Source organism: Chiloscyllium plagiosum, unplaced genomic scaffold (genome assembly GCF_037043375.1).
Source record: "Chiloscyllium plagiosum isolate Xiang-an unplaced genomic scaffold, Cpla_swu_hap1 HiC_scaffold_31, whole genome shotgun sequence".
NCBI classification, from domain to species: Eukaryota; Metazoa; Chordata; class Chondrichthyes; order Orectolobiformes; family Hemiscylliidae; genus Chiloscyllium; species Chiloscyllium plagiosum.
Window position 1 is genome coordinate 81,132,061 of NW_028270169.1, and position 18,149 is coordinate 81,150,209.

Sequence of the window (18,149 nt, forward strand, 5' to 3'; positions counted from 1 at the left end):
GCTGTCGACCTCTCTCTGTCGCCCTCTCTCTGACCCCCACTCTCTCACACCCGCCTCTCCCTGTACCACGTCACTGTCCCCCCCCCTCTCTCCCCTCTCTCTCTGTCCCCCTCTCTCTGTCCCCTCTCTCTCTCCCCCACTCTCTGACCCCCTCTCTGTTGCCCTGTCTCTGCCCCCACTCTCTCTGCCCCCGACCCCTCTCTCTGTCCCCCTCTCTCTCTCTGTCCCACTCTCTCTGTCTCCCTCTCTCTGCCCCCCCCGCTGTCACCGTCTCTCTATCCCCCCTTCTCTCTGTTCCCCCTTTCTCTGTTCCCCCTCCCTCTGTTCCCGTCTCTGCCCCCCACTCTCTCTGTCCCCCCCTCTGCCCCCTCTCTCTCTCTGCCCTCTCTCTCTCTGTCCTCCTCTCTCTCTGTCCCCCTCTCTCTCTGCCCCTCACTCTCTGACCCCCTCTGTCTCTGACCCCGTCTCTCTCTGTCCCCTCTCTCTGTACCCTCTCTTTCTGTCCCCCTCTCTCTCTGTACCCTCTCTCTGTCCCCCTCTCTCTCTGTACCCTCTCTCTCTGTCCCCCTCTCTCTTTGTCCCGCTCTCTCTGTTCCACCCCTCTCTGTCGCCCTCTCTCTGACCCCCCTCTCTCTGTGCCACTCTCTCTGTCCCCCTCTCTCTCTCTGTCCCCCTCTCTCTCTCTGTCCCCCTCTCTCTCTCTGTCCCTCTCTCTACCCCTCTCTCTCTCTGTCCCCTCTCTCTCTGTCTCCCTCGCTCTCTGTCTCCCTCTTTCTGCCCCCTCTCTCTCTGTCCCACTCACTCTCTGTCCCACTCACTCTCTGTCCCACTCACTCTCTGTCCCCCTCTCTCTATCCCCCTCTCACAGTCCCCTCTCTCTCCCGCTCTCTGACCACCTCTCTGTCACCCCCTCTCTCTGCCCCCTCTCTCTCTGCCCCCCTCTCTCTGTCCCCCTCTCTCTGTCCCCCTCTCTCTCTCCCCCGCTCTCTGACCCCCTCTCTGTTGCCCTCTTTCTGCCCCCTATCTCTGTCCCCCCCTCTCTGTCCCCCTCTCTCTATCCCCTTCTCACTGTCCCCTCTCTCCCGCTCTCTGTCCCCCTCTCTCTGTCCCCCTCTCTCTGTCCTCCTCTCTCTGTACCCCCTCTCTCTCTGTCCCCCTCTCTCTGTCCCCCTCTCTCTGTTCCCCCTCCCTCTGTTCCCTCTCTCTGTCCCCCCTCTCTCTGTCCCCCCTCTCTCTGTCCCCCCTCTATCTGCCCCCCTCTCTCTGTCCCCCCCTTTCTCTGTCCCCCTCTCTCTGTCCCCTCCCTCTCTGTCCCCCTCTCTCTCTTCCCGCTCTCTGACCCCCTCTCTGTCGCCCGCGCTCTCTGTCGCCCGCGCTCTCTGTCGCCCCTCTCTCTGTCGCCGTCTCTCTGCCCCCTCTCTCTCTCTGCCCCCTCTCTCTCTGCCCCCTCTCTCTCTGCCCCACATCTCTCTGCCCCCTCTCTCGCTGTCGCCCCTCTCTCTGTCCCACTCTCTCTGTCCCACTCTCTCTGCCCCCACGATCCCTCTCTCTGTCCCTTCTCTCTCTCTGTTCCCCTCTCTCTGCCCCCTCTCTCTGTCCCCTCTCTCTCTCTCTCCCGCTCTTTGACCCCCTCTCTGTCACCCTCTCTCCCTGCCCCCTCTCTCTCTGCCCCCCTCTCTCTGTCCCCCTCACTCTATCCCTCTCTCACTGCCCCCCCCTCTCTCCCGCTCTCTGATCCCCTCTCAGTCACCCTTTCTCTCTGCCCCCTCTCTCTCTGCCCCCACTCTCTCTGCCCCCCCCTCTTTCCCCTCTCTCTGACCCCCTCTCTCTCCCCCACTCTGTACCCCTCTCTCTGTCTCCCTCTCTCTGCCCCCCCTCTCTGTCACCGTCTTACTATCCCCCCTTCTCTCTGTTCCCCCTTTCTCTGTTCCCCCTTTCTCTGTTCCCCCTCTCTCTGTCGCCCCTCTCTCTGTCGCCCCTCTCTCTGTCGCCCCTCTCTCTGTCGCCCCTCTCTCTGTCGCCCCTCTCTCTGTCGCCCCTCTCTCTGTCCCCCCTCTCTCTGTCACCCCTCTCTCTGTCCCCCCTCTCTCTGTCCCCCCTCTCTCTGTCCCGCTCTCTCTGTCCCCCACTCTCTCTCTGACCAGCTCTATCTCCCCCTCTCTCTGTCCCCTCTCTCTCTCTGACCCCCTCTATCTCCCCCGCTCCCTGTCCCCACTCTCTCTGTTACCCTCTCTCGCTGTCACCCTCTCTCTGTCGCCCTCTCTCTGTCGCCCTGTCTCTGACCCCCTCTCTCACACCCGCCTCTCCCTCTACCACCTCACTGTCCCCCTCTCTCGCTGTCGTCCCTCTCTCTGTCACCGTCTCTCTGTCCCCCCCTCTCTCTGTCCCCCTCTCTCTCTGTCCCCCTGTCTCTCTCCCATCTCTCTCTGCCCCCCTCTCTCTGTCCCCTCTCTCTCTCCCCCGCTCTCTGACCCCCTCTCTGTTGCCCTCTCTCTGCCCCCTCTCTCTCTGTACCCCCCTCTCTCTGTCCCCCTCTCTCTCTGCCTCCCTCTCTCTGTCCCCTCTCTCTCTCCCGCCCGCTGTCTGACCCCCTCTCTGTTGCCATCTCTCTGCCCCCACTCTCTCTGCCACCCGACCCCTCTCTCTGTCCCCCTCTCTCTCTGTCCCCCTCTCTCTGTCTCCCTCTCTCTGCCCCCCTCTCTGTCACCGTCTCTCTATCCCCCTTCTCTCTGTTCCTCCTTTCTCTGTTCCCCCCTCTCTCTGTCCCCCTCTCTCTCTGTCCCCCTCTCTCTGTTGCCTCTTTCTGCCCCCTCTCTCTCTGTCCCCCTCTCTCTGTCCCTCCCTCTGACCCCCTCTCTCTCTGCCCCTCTCTCTGTCCCCCACTCTCTCTGTCCCCCCCTCTGCCCCCCCTCTCTCTCTGCCCCTCTCTCTCTGACCCCCTCTGTCTCTGACCCCCTCTCTCTCTGCCCCCTCTCTCTCTGCCCCTCTCTTAAGTCCCCCTCTCTCTCTGTACCCCCTCTCTCTCTGTCCCCCTCTCTCTCTGTACCCTCTCTCTCTGTCCCCCTCTCTCTTTGTCCCGCGCTCTCTGTTCCACCCCTCTCTGTCGCCCTCTCTCTGACCCCCCTCTCTCTGTCCCACTCTCTCTGTCCCCCTCTCTCTCTCTGTCCCTCTCTCTCTGCACCCCTCTCTCTCTGTCCCCTCTCTCTCTGTCCCCTCTCTCTCTGTCCCCTCTCTCTCTGTCTCCCGCTCTCTCTGTCTCCCGCTCTCTCTGTCTCCCGCTCTCTCTGTCTCCCGCTCTCTCTGTCTCCCCTCTCTCTGTCTCCCCTCTCTCTGTCTCCCCTCTCTCTGTCTCCCCTCTCTCTCTCTCCCCTCTCTCTGTCTCCCTCGCTCTATGTCTCCCTCTCTCTCTGTCCCTCTCTCTCTGTCCCCCTCTCTCTGTCACCCTCTCTCTGTCACCCTCTTTCTGCCCCCTCTCTCTCTGTCCCCCTCACTCTCTGTCCTCCTCTCTCTGTCCCCCTCTCTCTGTTCCCCTCTCTCTGACCCCCTCTCTCTCCCAACCGCCTCTCTCTCTCCCCCGCTCTCTGCCCCCTCTCTCTATCGCCCTCTTTCTGTCCCCCTCTTTCTGACCCCGTCTCTCTCCCACCTGCCTCTCCCTCTGCCCCGCTCTCTGCCCCCTCTCTCTGTCCCCCTCTCTCTCTGTCCCCCTCTGTCTCCTACCCGCCTCTCTCTATCCCCCCTCTTTTTCACACTCTCTCTCTGTACCCCTCTCTCTGTTCCCTCTCTCTCTGTCCTTCTCTCTCTGCCATCCGCCTCTCTCTGACCCCCTCTCTCTCCCACCCGCCTCTCTCTCTGTCCCCCTCTTTCTCTCCGCCTCTCTCTCTGTACCCCTCTCTCTGCCCCCTCTCTCTATCGCCCTCTTTCTGTCCCCCTCTTTCTGACCCCGTCTCTCTCCCACCTGCCTCTCCCTCTGCCCCGCTATCTGCCCCCTCTCTCTGTCCCCCTCTCTCTCTGTCCCCCTCTGTCTCCTACCCGCCTCTCTCTATCCCCCCTCTTTTTCACACTCTCTCTCTGTACCCCTCTCTCTGTTCCCTCTCTCTCTGTCCTTCTCTCTCTGCCATCCGCCTCTCTCTGACCCCCTCTCTCTCCCACCCGCCTCTCTCTCTCTGTCCCCCTCTTTCTCTCCGCCTCTCTCTCTGTACCCCTCTCTCTGCCCCCCTCTCTCTGTTCCCCTTTCTCTCTGGCCCCCTCTCTGTCACCCTCTCTTTGCCCCCTTCTCTCTCCCCCTCTCTCTCTCTGTCCCCCTCTCTCTCTCTCTGTCCCCCTCTCTCTCTCTGTCCCCCACTCTCTCCATCCCCCCACTCTCTGTCCCCCTCTCTCCCCCCACTCTGTACCCCTCTCTGTCCCCCTCTCTCTGTCCCACTCTCTCTGTCCCCTCTATCTCCCCCTCTCTCTGTCCTCCTCTCTCTGTCCCCTATCTCTCTCCCCCGCTCTCTGTCCCCTCTATCTCCCCCTCTCTCTGTCCTCCTCTCTCTGTCCCCTATCTCTCTCCCCCGCTCTCTGACCCCCTCTCTGTTACCCTCTCTCTGCCCCCTTCTCTCTGCCCCCCTCTCTGTCCCCCACTCTCTCTGTCCCCCACTCTCTCTGTCCCCCACTCTCTCTGTCCCCCACTCTCTCTGTCCCCCAGTCTCTCCATCCCCACACTCTCTGTCCCCCTCTCTCTGACCCCCTCTCTCCCCCCCACTCTGTACCCTCTCTGTCCCCCACTCTCTGTCCCCCACTCTCTGTCCCCCACTCTCTGTCCCCCACTCTCTGTCCCCCACTCTCTGTCCCCCACTCTCTGTCCCCCACTCTCTGCCCCCCTCTCTCTGTCCCCTCTATCTTCCCCTCTCTCCGTCCCCCTCTCTCTGTCCCCCTCTCTCTGTCCCCTCTATCTCCCCCTCTCTCTCTGTCCCCCTCTCTCTGTCCCCTCTATCTCCCCCCTCTCTCTGTCCCCCTCTCTCTGTCCCCTCTCTCTCTCCCCGCCGCTGTCTGATCCCCACTCTGTCGCCCTCTCTCCATCCCCACACTCTCTGTCCCCCTCTCTCTGACCCCCTCTCTCTGTCCCCTCTATCTTCCCCTCTCTCTGTCCCCGTCTCTCTGTCCCCCTCTCTCTGTCCCCTCTATCTTCCCCTCTCTCTGTCCCCCTCTCTCTGTCCCCCTCTCTCTGTCCCCTCTATCTCCCCCTCTCTCTCTGTCCCCCTCTCTCTGTCCCCTCTCTCTCTCCCCCCCGCTGTCTGACCGCCACTCTGTCGCCCTCTCTCTGTCGCCCTCTCTCTGTCCCCCTCTCTCTGTCCCCCACTCTCTCTGTCCCCCAGTCTCTCCATCCCCACACTCTCTGTCCCCCTCTCTCTGACCCCCTCTCTCCCCCCCACTCTGTACCCTCTCTGTCCCCCACTCTCTGTCCCCCTCTCTCTGTCCCCTCTATCTTCCCCTCTCTCTGTCCCCCTCTCTCTCTGCCTCCCTCTCTCTGTCCCCTCTCTCTCTCTCCCGCCCGCTGTCTGACCCCCTCTCTGTTGCCATCTCTCTGCCCCCACTCTCTCTGCCACCCGACCCCTCTCTCTGTCCCCCTCTCGCTCTGTCCCCCCCTCTCTGTCTCCCTCTCTCTGCCCCCCTCTCTGTCACCGTCTCTCTATCCCCCCTTCTCTCTGTTCCTCCTTTCTCTGTTCCCCCCTCTCTCTGTCCCCCTCTCTCTCTGTCCCCCTCTCTCTGTTGCCTCTTTCTGCCCCCTCTCTCTCTGTCCCCCTCTCTTTGTCCCTCCCTCTGACCCCCTCTCTCTCTGCCCCTCTCTCTGTCCCCCACTCTCTCTGTCCCCCCCCTCTGCCCCCCCTCTCTCTCTGCCCCTCTCTCTCTGTCCCCCTCTCTCTCTGCCCCTCTCTCTCTGACCCCCTCTGTCTCTGACCCCATCTCTCTCTGCCCCCCTCTCTCTCTGCCCCTCTCTTTCTGTCCCCCTCTCTCTCTGTACCCACTCTCTGTCCCCCTCTCTCTCTGTCCCCCTCTCTCTCTGTCCCCCTCTCTCTCTGTACCCTCTCTCTCTGTCCCCCTCTCTCTTTGTCCCGCGCTCTCTGTTCCACCCCTCTCTGTCGCCCTCTCTCTGACCCCCCTCTCTCTGTCCCCCTCTCTCTCTCTGTCCCCCTCTCTCTCTCTGTCCCCCTCTCTCTCTCTGTCCCCCTCTCTCTCTCTGTCCCCCTCTCTCTGCACCCTCTCTCTCTGTCCCCTCTCTCTCTGTCCCCTCTCTCTCTGTCCCCTCTCTCTCTGTCCCCTCTCTCTCTGTCTCCCGCTCTCTCTGTCTCCCGCTCTCTCTGTCTCCCCTCTCTCTTCCCCTCTCTCTTCCCCTCTCTCTTCCCCTCTCTCTGTCCCCGTCTCTCTGTCCCCCTCTCTCTGTCCCCTCTATCTTCCCCTCTCTCTGTCCCCCTCTCTCTGTCCCCCTCTCTCTGTCCCCTCTATCTCCCCCTCTCTCTCTGTCCCCCTCTCTCTGTCCCCTCTCTCTCTCCCCCCCGCTGTCTGACCGCCACTCTGTCGCCCTCTCTCTGTCCCCCACTCTCTCTGTCCCCCACTCTCTCTGTCCCCCAGTCTCTCCATCCCCACACTCTCTGTCCCCCTCTCTCTGACCCCCTCTCTCCCCCCCACTCTGTACCCTCTCTGTCCCCCACTCTCTGTCCCCCTCTCTCTGTCCCCTCTATCTTCCCCTCTCTCTGTCCCCCTCTCTCTCTGCCTCCCTCTCTCTGCCCCCCTCTCTGTCCCCTCTCTCTGACCCCCTCTCTCCCCCCACTCTGTACCCTCTCTGTCCCCCACTCTCTGTCCCCTTCTCTCTGTCCCCTCTATCTTCCCCTCTCTCTGTCCCCCTCTCTCTCTGCCTCCCTCTCTCTGTCCCCTCTCTCTCTCCCGCCCGCTGACTGACCCCCTCTCTGTTGCCATCTCTCTGCCCCCACTCTCTCTGCCACCCGACCCCTCTCTCTGTCCCCCTCTCTCTCTCTGTCCCTCTCTCTCTGCACCCCTCTCTCTCTGTCCCCTCTCTCTCTGTCCCCTCTCTCTCTGTCCCCTCTCTCTCTGTCCCCTCTCTCTCTGTCTCCCGCTCTCTCTGTCTCCCGCTCTCTCTGTCTCCCGCTCTCTCTGTCTCCCGCTCTCTCTGTCTCCCGCTCTCTCTGTCTCCCGCTCTCTCTGTCTCCCCTCTCTCTGTCTCCCCTCTCTCTGTCTCCCCTCTCTCTGTCTCCCCTCTCTCTGTCTCCCTCGCTCTCTGTCTCCCTCGCTCTCTGTCTCCCTCGCTCTCTGTCTCCCTCGCTCTCTGTCTCCCTCGCTCTCTGTCTCCCTCGCTCTCTGTCTCCCTCTCTCTGTCCCCCTCTCTCTCTGTCCCCCTCACTCTCTGTCCTCCTCTCTCTGTCCCCCTCTCTCTGTTCCCCTCTCTCTGACCCCCTCTCTCTCCCAACCGCCTCTCTCTCTCCCCCGCTCTCTGCCCCCTCTCTCTATCGCCCTCTTTCTGTCCCCCTCTTTCTGACCCCGTCTCTCTCCCACCTGCCTCTCCCTCTGCCCCGCTCTCTGCCCCCTCTCTCTGTCCCCCTCTCTCTCTGTCCCCCTCTGTCTCCTACCCGCCTCTCTATCCCCCCTCTTTTTCACACTCTCTCTCTGTACCCCTCTCTCTGTTCCCTCTCTCTCTGTCCTTCTCTCTCTGCCATCCGCCTCTCTCTGACCCCCTCTCTCTCCCACCCGCCTCTCTCTCTGTCCCCCTCTTTCTCTCCGCCTCTCTCTCTGTACCCCTCTCTCTGCCCCCTCTCTCTATCGCCCTCTTTCTGTCCCCCTCTTTCTGACCCCGTCTCTCTCCCACCTGCCTCTCCCTCTGCCCCGCTATCTGCCCCCTCTCTCTGTCCCCCTCTCTCTCTGTCCCCCTCTGTCTCCTACCCGCCTCTCTCTATCCCCCCTCTTTTTCACACTCTCTCTCTGTACCCCTCTCTCTGTTCCCTCTCTCTCTGTCCTTCTCTCTCTGCCATCCGCCTCTCTCTGACCCCCTCTCTCTCCCACCCGCCTCTCTCTCTCTGTCCCCCTCTTTCTCTCCGCCTCTCTCTCTGTACCCCTCTCTCTGCCCCCCTCTCTCTGTTCCCCTTTCTCTCTGGCCCCCTCTCTGTCACCCTCTCTTTGCCCCCTTCTCTCTGCCCCTCTCTCTCTGTCCCCCTCTCTCTCTGTCCCCCTCTCTCTCTGTCCCCCACTCTCTCCATCCCCCCACTCTCTGTCCCCCTCTCTCCCCCCACTCTGTACCCCTCTCTGTCCCCCTCTCTCTGTCCCACTCTCTCTGTCCCCTCTATCTCCCCCTCTCTCTGTCCTCCTCTCTCTGTCCCCTATCTCTCTCCCCCGCTCTCTGTCCCCTCTATCTCCCCCTCTCTCTGTCCTCCTCTCTCTGTCCCCTATCTCTCTCCCCCGCTCTCTGACCCCCTCTCTGTTACCCTCTCTCTGCCCCCTTCTCTGTCCCCCACTCTCTCTGTCCCCCACTCTCTCTGTCCCCCACTCTCTCTGTCCCCCAGTCTCTCCATCCCCACACTCTCTGTCCCCCTCTCTCTGACCCCCTCTCTCCCCCCCACTCTGTACCCTCTCTGTCCCCCACTCTCTGTCCCCCACTCTCTGCCCCCCTCTCTCTGTCCCCTCTATCTTCCCCTCTCTCCGTCCCCCTCTCTCTGTCCACCTCTCTCTGTCCCCTCTATCTCCCCCTCTCTCTCTGTCCCCCTCTCTCTGTCCCCTCTATCTCCCCCCTCTCTCTGTCCCCCTCTCTCTGTCCCCTCTCTCTCTCCCCGCCGCTGTCTGACCCCCACTCTGTCGCCCTCTCTCCATCCCCACACTCTCTGTCCCCCTCTCTCTGACCCCCTCTCTCCCCCCCACTCTGTACCCTCTCTGTCCCCCACTCTCTGTCCCCCACTCTCTGCCCCCCTCTCTCTGTCCCCTCTATCTTCCCCTCTCTTCGTCCCCCTCTCTCTGTCCCCCTCTCTCTGTCCCCCTCTCTCTGTCCCCTCTATCTCCCCCTCTCTCTCTGTCCCCCTCTCTCTGTCCCCTCTATCTCCCCCCTCTCTCTGTCCCCCTCTCTCTGTCCCCTCTCTCTCTCCCCGCCGCTGTCTGACCCCCACTCTGTCGCCCTCTCTCCATCCCCACACTCTCTGTCCCCCTCTCTCTGACCCCCTCTCTCTGACCCCCTCTCTCTGTCCCCTCTATCTCTGTCCCCTCTCTCTCTGTCCCCTCTCTCTCTGTCCCCTCTCTCTCTGTCCCCTCTCTCTCTGTCTCCCGCTCTCTCTGTCTCCCGCTCTCTCTGTCTCCCCTCTCTCTGTCCCCTCTATCTTCCCCTCTCTCTGTCCCCGTCTCTCTGTCCCCCTCTCTCTGTCCCCTCTATCTTCCCCTCTCTCTGTCCCCCTCTCTCTGTCCCCCTCTCTCTGTCCCCTCTATCTCCCCCTCTGTCTCTGTCCCCCTCTCTCTGTCCCCTCTCTCTCTCCCCCCCGCTGTCTGACCGCCACTCTGTCGCCCTCTCTCTGTCCCCCTCTCTCTGTCCCCCACTCTCTCTGTCCCCCAGTCTCTCCATCCCCACACTCTCTGTCCCCCTCTCTCTGACCCCCTCTCTCCCCCCCACTCTGTACCCTCTCTGTCCCCCACTCTCTGTCCCCCTCTCTCTGTCCCCTCTATCTTCCCCTCTCTCTGTCCCCCTCTCTCTCTGCCTCCCTCTCTCTGTCCCCTCTCTCTCTCCCGCCCGCTGTCTGACCCCCTCTCTGTTGCCATCTCTCTGCCCCCACTCTCTCTGCCACCCGACCCCTCTCTCTGTCCCCCTCTCTCTCTGTCCCCCTCTCTCTGTCTCCCTCTCTCTGCCCCCCTCTCTGTCCCCTCTCTCTGACCCCCTCTCTCCCCCCCACTCTGTACCCTCTCTGTCCCCCACTCTCTGTCCCCTTCTCTCTGTCCCCTCTATCTTCCCCTCTCTCTGTCCCCCTCTCTCTATCGCCCTCTTTCTGTCCCCCTCTTTCTGACCCCGTCTCTCTCCCACCTGCCTCTCCCTCTGCCCCGCTATCTGCCCCCTCTCTCTGCCCCCCTCTCTCTGTTCCCCTTTCTCTCTGGCCCCCTCTCTGTCACCCTCTCTTTGCCCCCTTCTCTCTGCCCCCCCTCTCTGTCCCCCTCTCTCTCTGTCCCCCTCTCTCTCTGTCCCCCTCTCTCTCTGTCCCCCTCTCTCTCTGTCCCCCTCTCTCTCCATCCCCCCACTCTCTGTCCCCCTCTCTCTGACCCCCTCTCTCCCCCCCACTCTGTACCCTCTCTGTCCCCCACTCTCTGTCCCCCACTCTCTGCCCCCCTCTCTCTGTCCCCTCTATCTTCCCCTCTCTCCGTCCCCCTCTCTCTGTCCACCTCTCTCTGTCCCCTCTATCTCCCCCTCTCTCTCTGTCCCCCTCTCTCTGTCCCCTCTATCTCCCCCCTCTCTCTTTCCCCCTCTCTCTGTCCCCTCTCTCTCTCCCCGCCGCTGTCTGACCCCCACTCTGTCGCCCTCTCTCTGTCCCCCACTCTCTGTCCCCCTCTCTCTGTCCCCCACTCTCTCTGTCCCCCAGTCTCTCCATCCCCACACTCTCTGTCCCCCTCTCTCTGACCCCCTCTCTCCCCCCCTCTCTCTCCCCCCCTCTCTGTCCCCCACTCTCTGTCCCCCACTCTCTGTCCCCCACTCTCTGTCCCCCACTCTCTGTCCCCCACTCTCTCTGTCCCCTCTCTCTGTCCCCCTCTCTCTGTCCCCCTCTCTCTGTCCCCCTCTCTCTGTCCCCTCTATCTCCCCCTCTCTCTCTGTCCCCCTCTCTCTGTCCCCTCTCTCTCTCCCCCCCGCTGTCTGACCGCCACTCTGTCGCCCTCTCTCTGTCCCCTCTCTCTGTACCCCTCTCTCTGTCCCCCACTCTCTCCATCCCCCCACTCTCTGTCCCCCTCTCTCTGACCCCCTCTCTCTCTCCCACTCTGTACCCCTCTCTCTGTCCCCTTCTCTCTGTCCCCCCCTCTCTGTCACCATCTCTCTGTCCCCCCTTCTCTCTGTCCCCTCTCTCTCTCTCCCCCACTCTCTCTGTCCCCCTCTCTCTGTCCCGTCGATCTCTCCCCCGCTCTCTGCCCCCCTCTGTCGCCCTCTCCCTGCTCCCTCTCTCCCTGCTCCCTCTCTCTCTGCCCCCTCTCTCTCTGCCCCCTCTCTCTCTGTCCCCCCTCTCTCTCTGTCCCCCACTCTCTCCATCCCCCACTCTCTGTCCCCCTCTCTCTGACCCCCTCTCTCCCCCCCCACTCTGTACCCCACTCTCTGTGCCCCTCTCTCTGTCGCACTCTCTATCTCCCCCCTTTTCTGTCCCCCTCTCTCCGTCCCCCTCTCTCTGTCCCCCCTCTCTCTGACCCCTCTCTCATTATGTCCTCCCCTATTTCTCTCTCTCCCTCCCTCACCTTATCTCTCCCATCCCTCTCTCTCTCCCTCTGTCTCTCTCTGCTCCTTCACTCTATCTCCATCTTCTCCCACTCTCGATCCCCCTCCCTCGGTGTCTCTCTCTCTCTCCCCACTTCCCTCCGTTTCTCTCTGACTCAATCTCTCTCCCTCCTGTCCTGCCCTTCCTCTCTCTCTGACACACTCTGTCTCCCTAGTCCTTCCCTCTCCCTCTAACCTAGAGACTGGGGGTTAGTGGTGAGGCTGCGTGTGGGGGGTGGGGGTGAGATGATCGAGAGATGTGGGAAGTGGGGAAATTGGGGTAGAGACGAAATTGTGGGAGGGAGACAGAGATGGCAGTAGAGAGAGAGTGAGGGTGAGGGGGAGAGAGAAGAATGGAGGCAGGTGGAGAAACTCATGTTGGGGGTGTGAGAGAGAGAGACGGAGAGTGAGGCAGAAAGAATAGTGGAGGCAGGTGGAGAAACCGGGGTTGTGGGGGAGGGGTGTCTGAGAGGGGACCAGAGAGAGTGAAAGGGAGAGGAGGTGAGAGAGACACAGTGTGCAGAAAGAGAGAGAGAGGGAGAGAATTGAGGTGGAAGAGTGGGGGGGGGAGGAAATGGGGAGGCCAGGTTGGAGTGGGGGTGGGGGACAGAGGGAGTTAAACCCAGCTCCTGAGCTCAGGGCCCGGTGCCCTCCACTTCCCTGAGGACCAGGACTTGGGGCTGAGTCTGTCTCTCTCCAGCTCAGCTTCTCCAACACAAAGACACACAGCAACATCAGTCACTCTGCTGCTCGGCACGCTTTAATCAACATTTTTATTGGTTACAAATGGAAGTGATGGATACAGTCAGTGGGATGGTGCCTTTTCTCACTGGCCCCTGAGTTGTGAGAAACATTGAAATGTTTCCCTGTAACCCCCCTGTGGGATAAGGATGGACAACCCAGCGCTACCCTCAGTCTGCTACCATAGCGACAGGCTGCTCCATCGCTGAAACACTGAACTGAAATGAGAAAATCCCGGATGGATTGATTAATGAGGGAATTTGATGGATGGATGGATTTGAGTGAAGGGATATTTCAGCACATTCTTCAGCTGCTGCCTGAACTTCGTCTGGGTCACGGCATAAATCGCGGTGTTGGTGCAGCAACTGAGGAGCTGCAGCATGAAGCCCAATTCCTGCACAAAGGGATCGAGAAACACAGACTGATACCCAAAATCATACATCCGGGCCCATAGAGAAAACAGCATGAACGTTGACCATAACAGGATGAAATTGGCCGAGAGCACAAACAGTAAAATGATGGATTTTTTTCGGTTTCTCATTTCTGTGTCAGACTGAGCGTCCCCATTGGTGTGAGCGCGGAGTCTCCTGCGGGCTCTGCTGGTCACTACAATGTGTCTGACGGTGAGAACATTGAGCAGCAGAATCAGGAGAAATGGGACACACGGGGTTAGAATGTGGTGGAGGGACTCGATTGTGACCCAGACACTGGAGGATAGACCAGCGTCTGTTACATCACAAAACCAGGGGGTGTTCATCAGCCAATACTGAGCCGTGAACATAAAATACCAGAAAATGTTCTTTAAACAGCTCAGCACAGTCACTGCTCCCAGAACCACAGCCGCCGTCTTCTCACTGCAATATTTACTTTTCAGCTTCTGGCAACAAATGGCCACAAACCGATCAAAGGTGAAAGTGATGGTGAACCAGACAGAGCAGTCAGTGGCTGCATAAAGCAGGACGGCGTGGATATTACACACGGGGATGGAGTCCCTCAGGAAATAAAACTGTTCCCGATAAACAATGGGAATGTGTCTCAGGATCAGGTCGAGGATAATGACCAGGAGATCCGCCGCTGCCATGGCCCCCAGGTAACGTCTGACACATGGAGACAATCCACAATCTTTATAAAGCAGGACGTAGATGGTCACTACGTTAACTGTGAGGAAGGAAAACAAACCCATTATCCATCAGCCTGGAGGCAAAGGGACCCGTTTGATTGGGGACCCAGTGAGATTTTCAAATGTGTCCCTGTATTCAGGGATTTATTAAAATAACTGGAGCTGGAATAACAATTGGGAAGGTCGGAATTACTGACAAAAATGTGACATAAACCACAAGAAACCCTCCCTCCCCAAACACACAGAGACACATCCATAAGGACAGATGGTTTCTAGAACATTCCCACACACTTGATCACTCGAGCAGACACAGGTCACTCCTTCCCAGTTCCTAATACGGAGGGTGGGAACGTTGCTGTCCTGAAGGATTATCTCCCAGTTTCCTGAAGACAAATGGAGTTTGGCAATTCCTGTATTTCGGTCTAAGTTGTGTTCGATCCTGTGTCGTGAAGAAATGTAAACGCAGGGTAAACGTATTCACCCCTTTAACTACCTGAGGGGCCTTCGGAACAGTGTCTCCTTCTCCCTGGAACGGGATCTCTTCCCTCGGGATCTTATCGTTTGTTCAATTCACTGACGTCCAGCCGTACACAAACAATGTCAGGGACAGAACGTTCCGGGGAATGTCAGTTATAGAATGTTGGGGACAGAACATTCTGGGGAATGACAGTTATAGAATGTCGGGGACAGAACGTTCCGGGGAATGTCAGTTATAGAATGTCAGGGACAGAACGTTCCGGGGGATGTCAGTTATAGAATGTTGGGGACAGAACATTCTGGGGAATGACAGTTATAGAATGTCGGGGACAGAACGTTCCGGGGAATGTCAGTTATAGAATGTCAGGGACAGAACGTTCCGGGGAATGTCAGTTATAGAATGTCAGGGACAGAACGTTCCGGGGAATGTCAGTTATAGAATGTCAGGGGCAGAACATTCCGGGGAACCCCTTGACTTGTCCATCCCTTTTCCCCACTACCCACCCCACCAACATGATGCACTGTGCCTGGGTACACTGTAACATTAATGGGGTGAGAGACCGAGGGTACAATCTCAGGAATGGGAACTAAAGGCATTGCCAGATCAGCTGAAATGGTTAGATATACCACATTCTCAATCCACCTCACAGAACCAGCCCAGACACCATACACCCAGAGGAGATATCTGTTCACCGTGGAACACTGTGTAGACCAGGCCAGTGTACTGCTCAGTACAAACCAGCATTCTGTCCAGATTCATCCATTGCACTGGTCAATACAATCCAGCGATCTGTCCAGAGTGGAACACTGCGCAGACCACAGCAGTGCATTGATCTATAAACCCTGACCATATGTCTGTCCATCACTGGGAGCTGTGAAGACACAAATGTGTGAACCTGAAACATCATTGCAGTATCTATAAACCTCAACCAGAATGACTGACCAGCACAGCGACCTGTGCAGTGATCACCCGTGAATTAATTTGCAAACCAGGAGAAGTTACCCTCCCAACATGTAGGACTGTGTATTCCATCCCAGTCCATTGACCTGCAACGCAGGAGCACTTACACTCCCAGCATGTATGACTGTTTACAGAACCTCAGTGCATTGATCTGTAACCAGGAGCAGTTACCCTCCCAGCATGTAGGGCTGTGTACACCAAACCAGGGCATTGATCTGTAACCCAGGAGCAGTTACCCTCCCAGCATGTAGGGCTGTGTACACCAAACCAGGGCATTGATCTGTAACCCAGGAGCAGTTACCCTCCCAGCATGTAGGGCTGTGTACCCCAAACCAGGGCATTGATCTGTAACCCAGGAGCAGTTACCCTCCCAGCATGTAGGGCTGTGTACCCCAAACCAGGGCATTGATCTGTAACCCAGGGGCAGTTACCCTCTCAGCATGTAGGGCTGTGTACCCCACCCCAGTGCATTGATTTGTAAACAAGCAGCAGTTAGCTTCCCAGCACGTAGGACGTTGCACCCGACCCCAGCACAATTATCACAAAACCAAGAGTAGTTACCCTCCCAGCATGTAGGAGTGTGCACACCACCCCACTGCATTGTTCTGTAAACCAGGAACAGTTACACTCCCAGAATGTAGGACTGTGAACACCACCCCAGTACAATGATCTGAAAACCAGGAGCAGTTACCCTACCAGCATGTAGGACTGTGTACCCCACCCCAGTGCATTGATCTGTAAACCAGGAGAAGTTACCCTCCCAGCATGTAGGGCTGTGTACACTACCCCAGTGCATTGCTCAGTAACACTGTGTTAGATCCCTGCCCAGCGTGGGGAAACTTGGAGCCCATGCTAAAAGTGACTGGGTTTGAACATCACTGCTACAGAGAGATGGAGGGTGATTCAGTTTAAATACCACCACATGGGAGGGGTTTGGGAAATAGACAGAGATGGGGGATACTGAGAGACAGTGTCAAGGAAGGATATGTTCCCAGGTTGCAGAATGCTGAAGTGTAGACACTTCGATAGCATCCTGTAACATGAGCCAGTCTTCCCAGGAAAGATGGGGAAAAGGGATATTGGTGTGAGGTCAGCTGCTGTGTGGTTTTGAACTTACGTTCATGTAATTTTGATGTGTCTTTTTGAAACAGTATATTGCTGTAGAGTTGGGTTAGGGTAATAAGCAGTTAAGAGAAATGGGGTCTCAGAGTTGTGAATAGTTGATGTAAAATGTTCAGTTTCAGAGTTAAAATAATCAATTGATGGTTTTATTTAAACAGTGGAATTTGGGAGTTCTCTGTCACTCATATTTTAACAGTTTACAAGGCAAATTGAGCATTTCTTTATGTTTAGTTTAAGTTACCAGATGAGCCCAATGCCGTGTCCTAACAATTCCTGTGTGTGTATCTGTGTGTCTCTGTGTGGGGCAGGTCTGGCAGGCTCTGTGGTTCTTAAAGTGATACAATGCCACCCTCTGCTGGCCTACCCACGCCACTGCACAGACATTGGCAGAGGGTGAAAACCAACAGGGATTCATTCAGAGAGGGGGAGGGAGAGGGCAGCTGCTCACAGCACCATCCAAATTGATGTCTTATCCATGGACTGATCTAAATGTCCTTCAAACATTGTAACTGTCCCCGCTTTCACCACTTCCTCTGGAAGTTCATTCCACACCCAAGCCAGATTCTGTCTAACACAATTACCTCTCATGACTTTTGTAAATCTTTTTCCTCGCACCTTAAAATATCCCTCAGTTTTGAACCCCCAATTCTAGGGAAAAGACATCAGCTCTTTAGCTTATCTGTACCCTTCATTATTTTATAAACCTGTGTAAAGTTACCGCAGAATCTCATATTCTTCAGTGAAAAAAAGTCTCATAGCTCAATCCCTCCTTTCCCAGCAACATCCAGGTTAATCTCTTCTGAACCCTCTCCAGCTTAATAATACAAACGTCAGTAATATCAAATATTGAATAGTCAAGGCATTTTCTAATGGTACGGGGAGTCCAAAACGAGAGGACATAGGTTTAAGGTGAGAGGGGAAACATTTAAAAGTGACCTAAGGGGCAGCTTTTTCACCCAGAGGGTGGTGTGCCTATGGAATGAAAGGGCAGGATGATCAGACTGGACACAGTATTCCAGAAGGGGTCTCACCAATGAACTGTACAACCACAACATGATGTTCCAATTCTGATAATCAAAGGTATGACCTATGAAGACAAGTGTTTTAAACACCTTCTTAACCACACTATCTATATGAGATGCAAATTTTAAAGAATTGAACCTGACGGCCTAGGTCTCTGTCCTACAACACTGCCAAAGGCCCTGCTTTTAATTGTATAGATCCTGTTCTTGTTTGATTTACCAAATCCAATACCTCGCATTCATCCAAACTAAACTCCATCTGCCACCCCTCAGCCCAGTGTGTGATATTACTGCCACCTCACCCGCCCCCTTCAATTTTAAAATGCCCATCACTCTCCAGCATGCCTACACTCTCCGGCCTTGATTTTCACAAAGACCCTGAGCTTGGTTTGCCTTGTGTGGTTGGGGGAGAAGGGACAGATTGCAGGCACAGTCAGTGGGGAGGAGAGGCTGGACAGTAATCAGCGGCTTGGTATCATTTCATGGTTTTAGGAAGAGGGCAGTCGCACGTTAGAGGTGGGTAAGTGTGATCGGTGTTTTGGAGTCAGAAATTAAGCTCTTCCTTCGTCTCTGGTGTTCAGTAATAAATATCTATTTGAGACCCTTCATTGGGCAGAGTGTGTCTGCAGGATTTCTTTCCTTAATATTGCAGACTACAGATAATAGCAATTAAAGATGTTTATAATTAATTTCGATAGCATAGCAAGTACACTCAATATCTGACAGTTGAGACAAATATCTTGCATTTGTTTAATAATACAACGTGTTTTTTTTGTAGTTCAGTAATGGTAACCTAATTATAATAAATCACACCAAGCTGAAAGCGGGCACTTAAAATATGACCAAAATATGGGTATGGTAGTTGTAGTGGATTATGTCCCTGTCTCTGCGCCAGAACTCTGGATTTGATTCCAATTCCTGAACTTGTGTGGTAGTGCTCCTAGCTCAGGAATAGAAGGCCTGGATTCAAGTCCTGCCTGTTGCAGAGGTATGACCCAGCATGAACAGACTGATGAACAACACACAGGAGAATAATGTTACAGCTTTATGGGTATTGCTGAGTGATGCTCATAACAGAATGTGAGAACATCAGAAACAGGGGCAGGTCATTCATCCCCCAAGCCTGCCTTGCCCTTCACTAAGATCATGACTGATCTGCTCCTGGCCTCAAATCCTCTTTCATACCCAATTCTTCATTGCCCTCAACTCTCTGACAGGTCAATATACATCTATTTTCTC

General features: G+C 56.9%; 1 protein-coding gene across 1 annotated transcript; it reads right to left on the reverse strand.

The window, feature by feature from the left end:
- Nucleotides 1-12,455: 12,455 nt before the first annotated feature.
- LOC148142093 (putative G protein-coupled receptor 139) lies at nucleotides 12,456-13,289 on the reverse strand. Its single transcript, XM_087977077.1, has one exon. It carries the CDS (start codon nucleotides 13,287-13,289, stop codon nucleotides 12,456-12,458), a length of 834 nt encoding a protein of 277 aa, XP_087833203.1.
- Between the last annotated feature and the right edge of the window lie 4,860 nt (nucleotides 13,290-18,149).

Coding starts and splice junctions, on each gene's coding strand:
- LOC148142093 (XM_087977077.1), bottom strand. CDS start 13,289: ATGGCAGCGGCGGATCTCCTGGTCATTATCCTCGACCTGATCCTGAGA.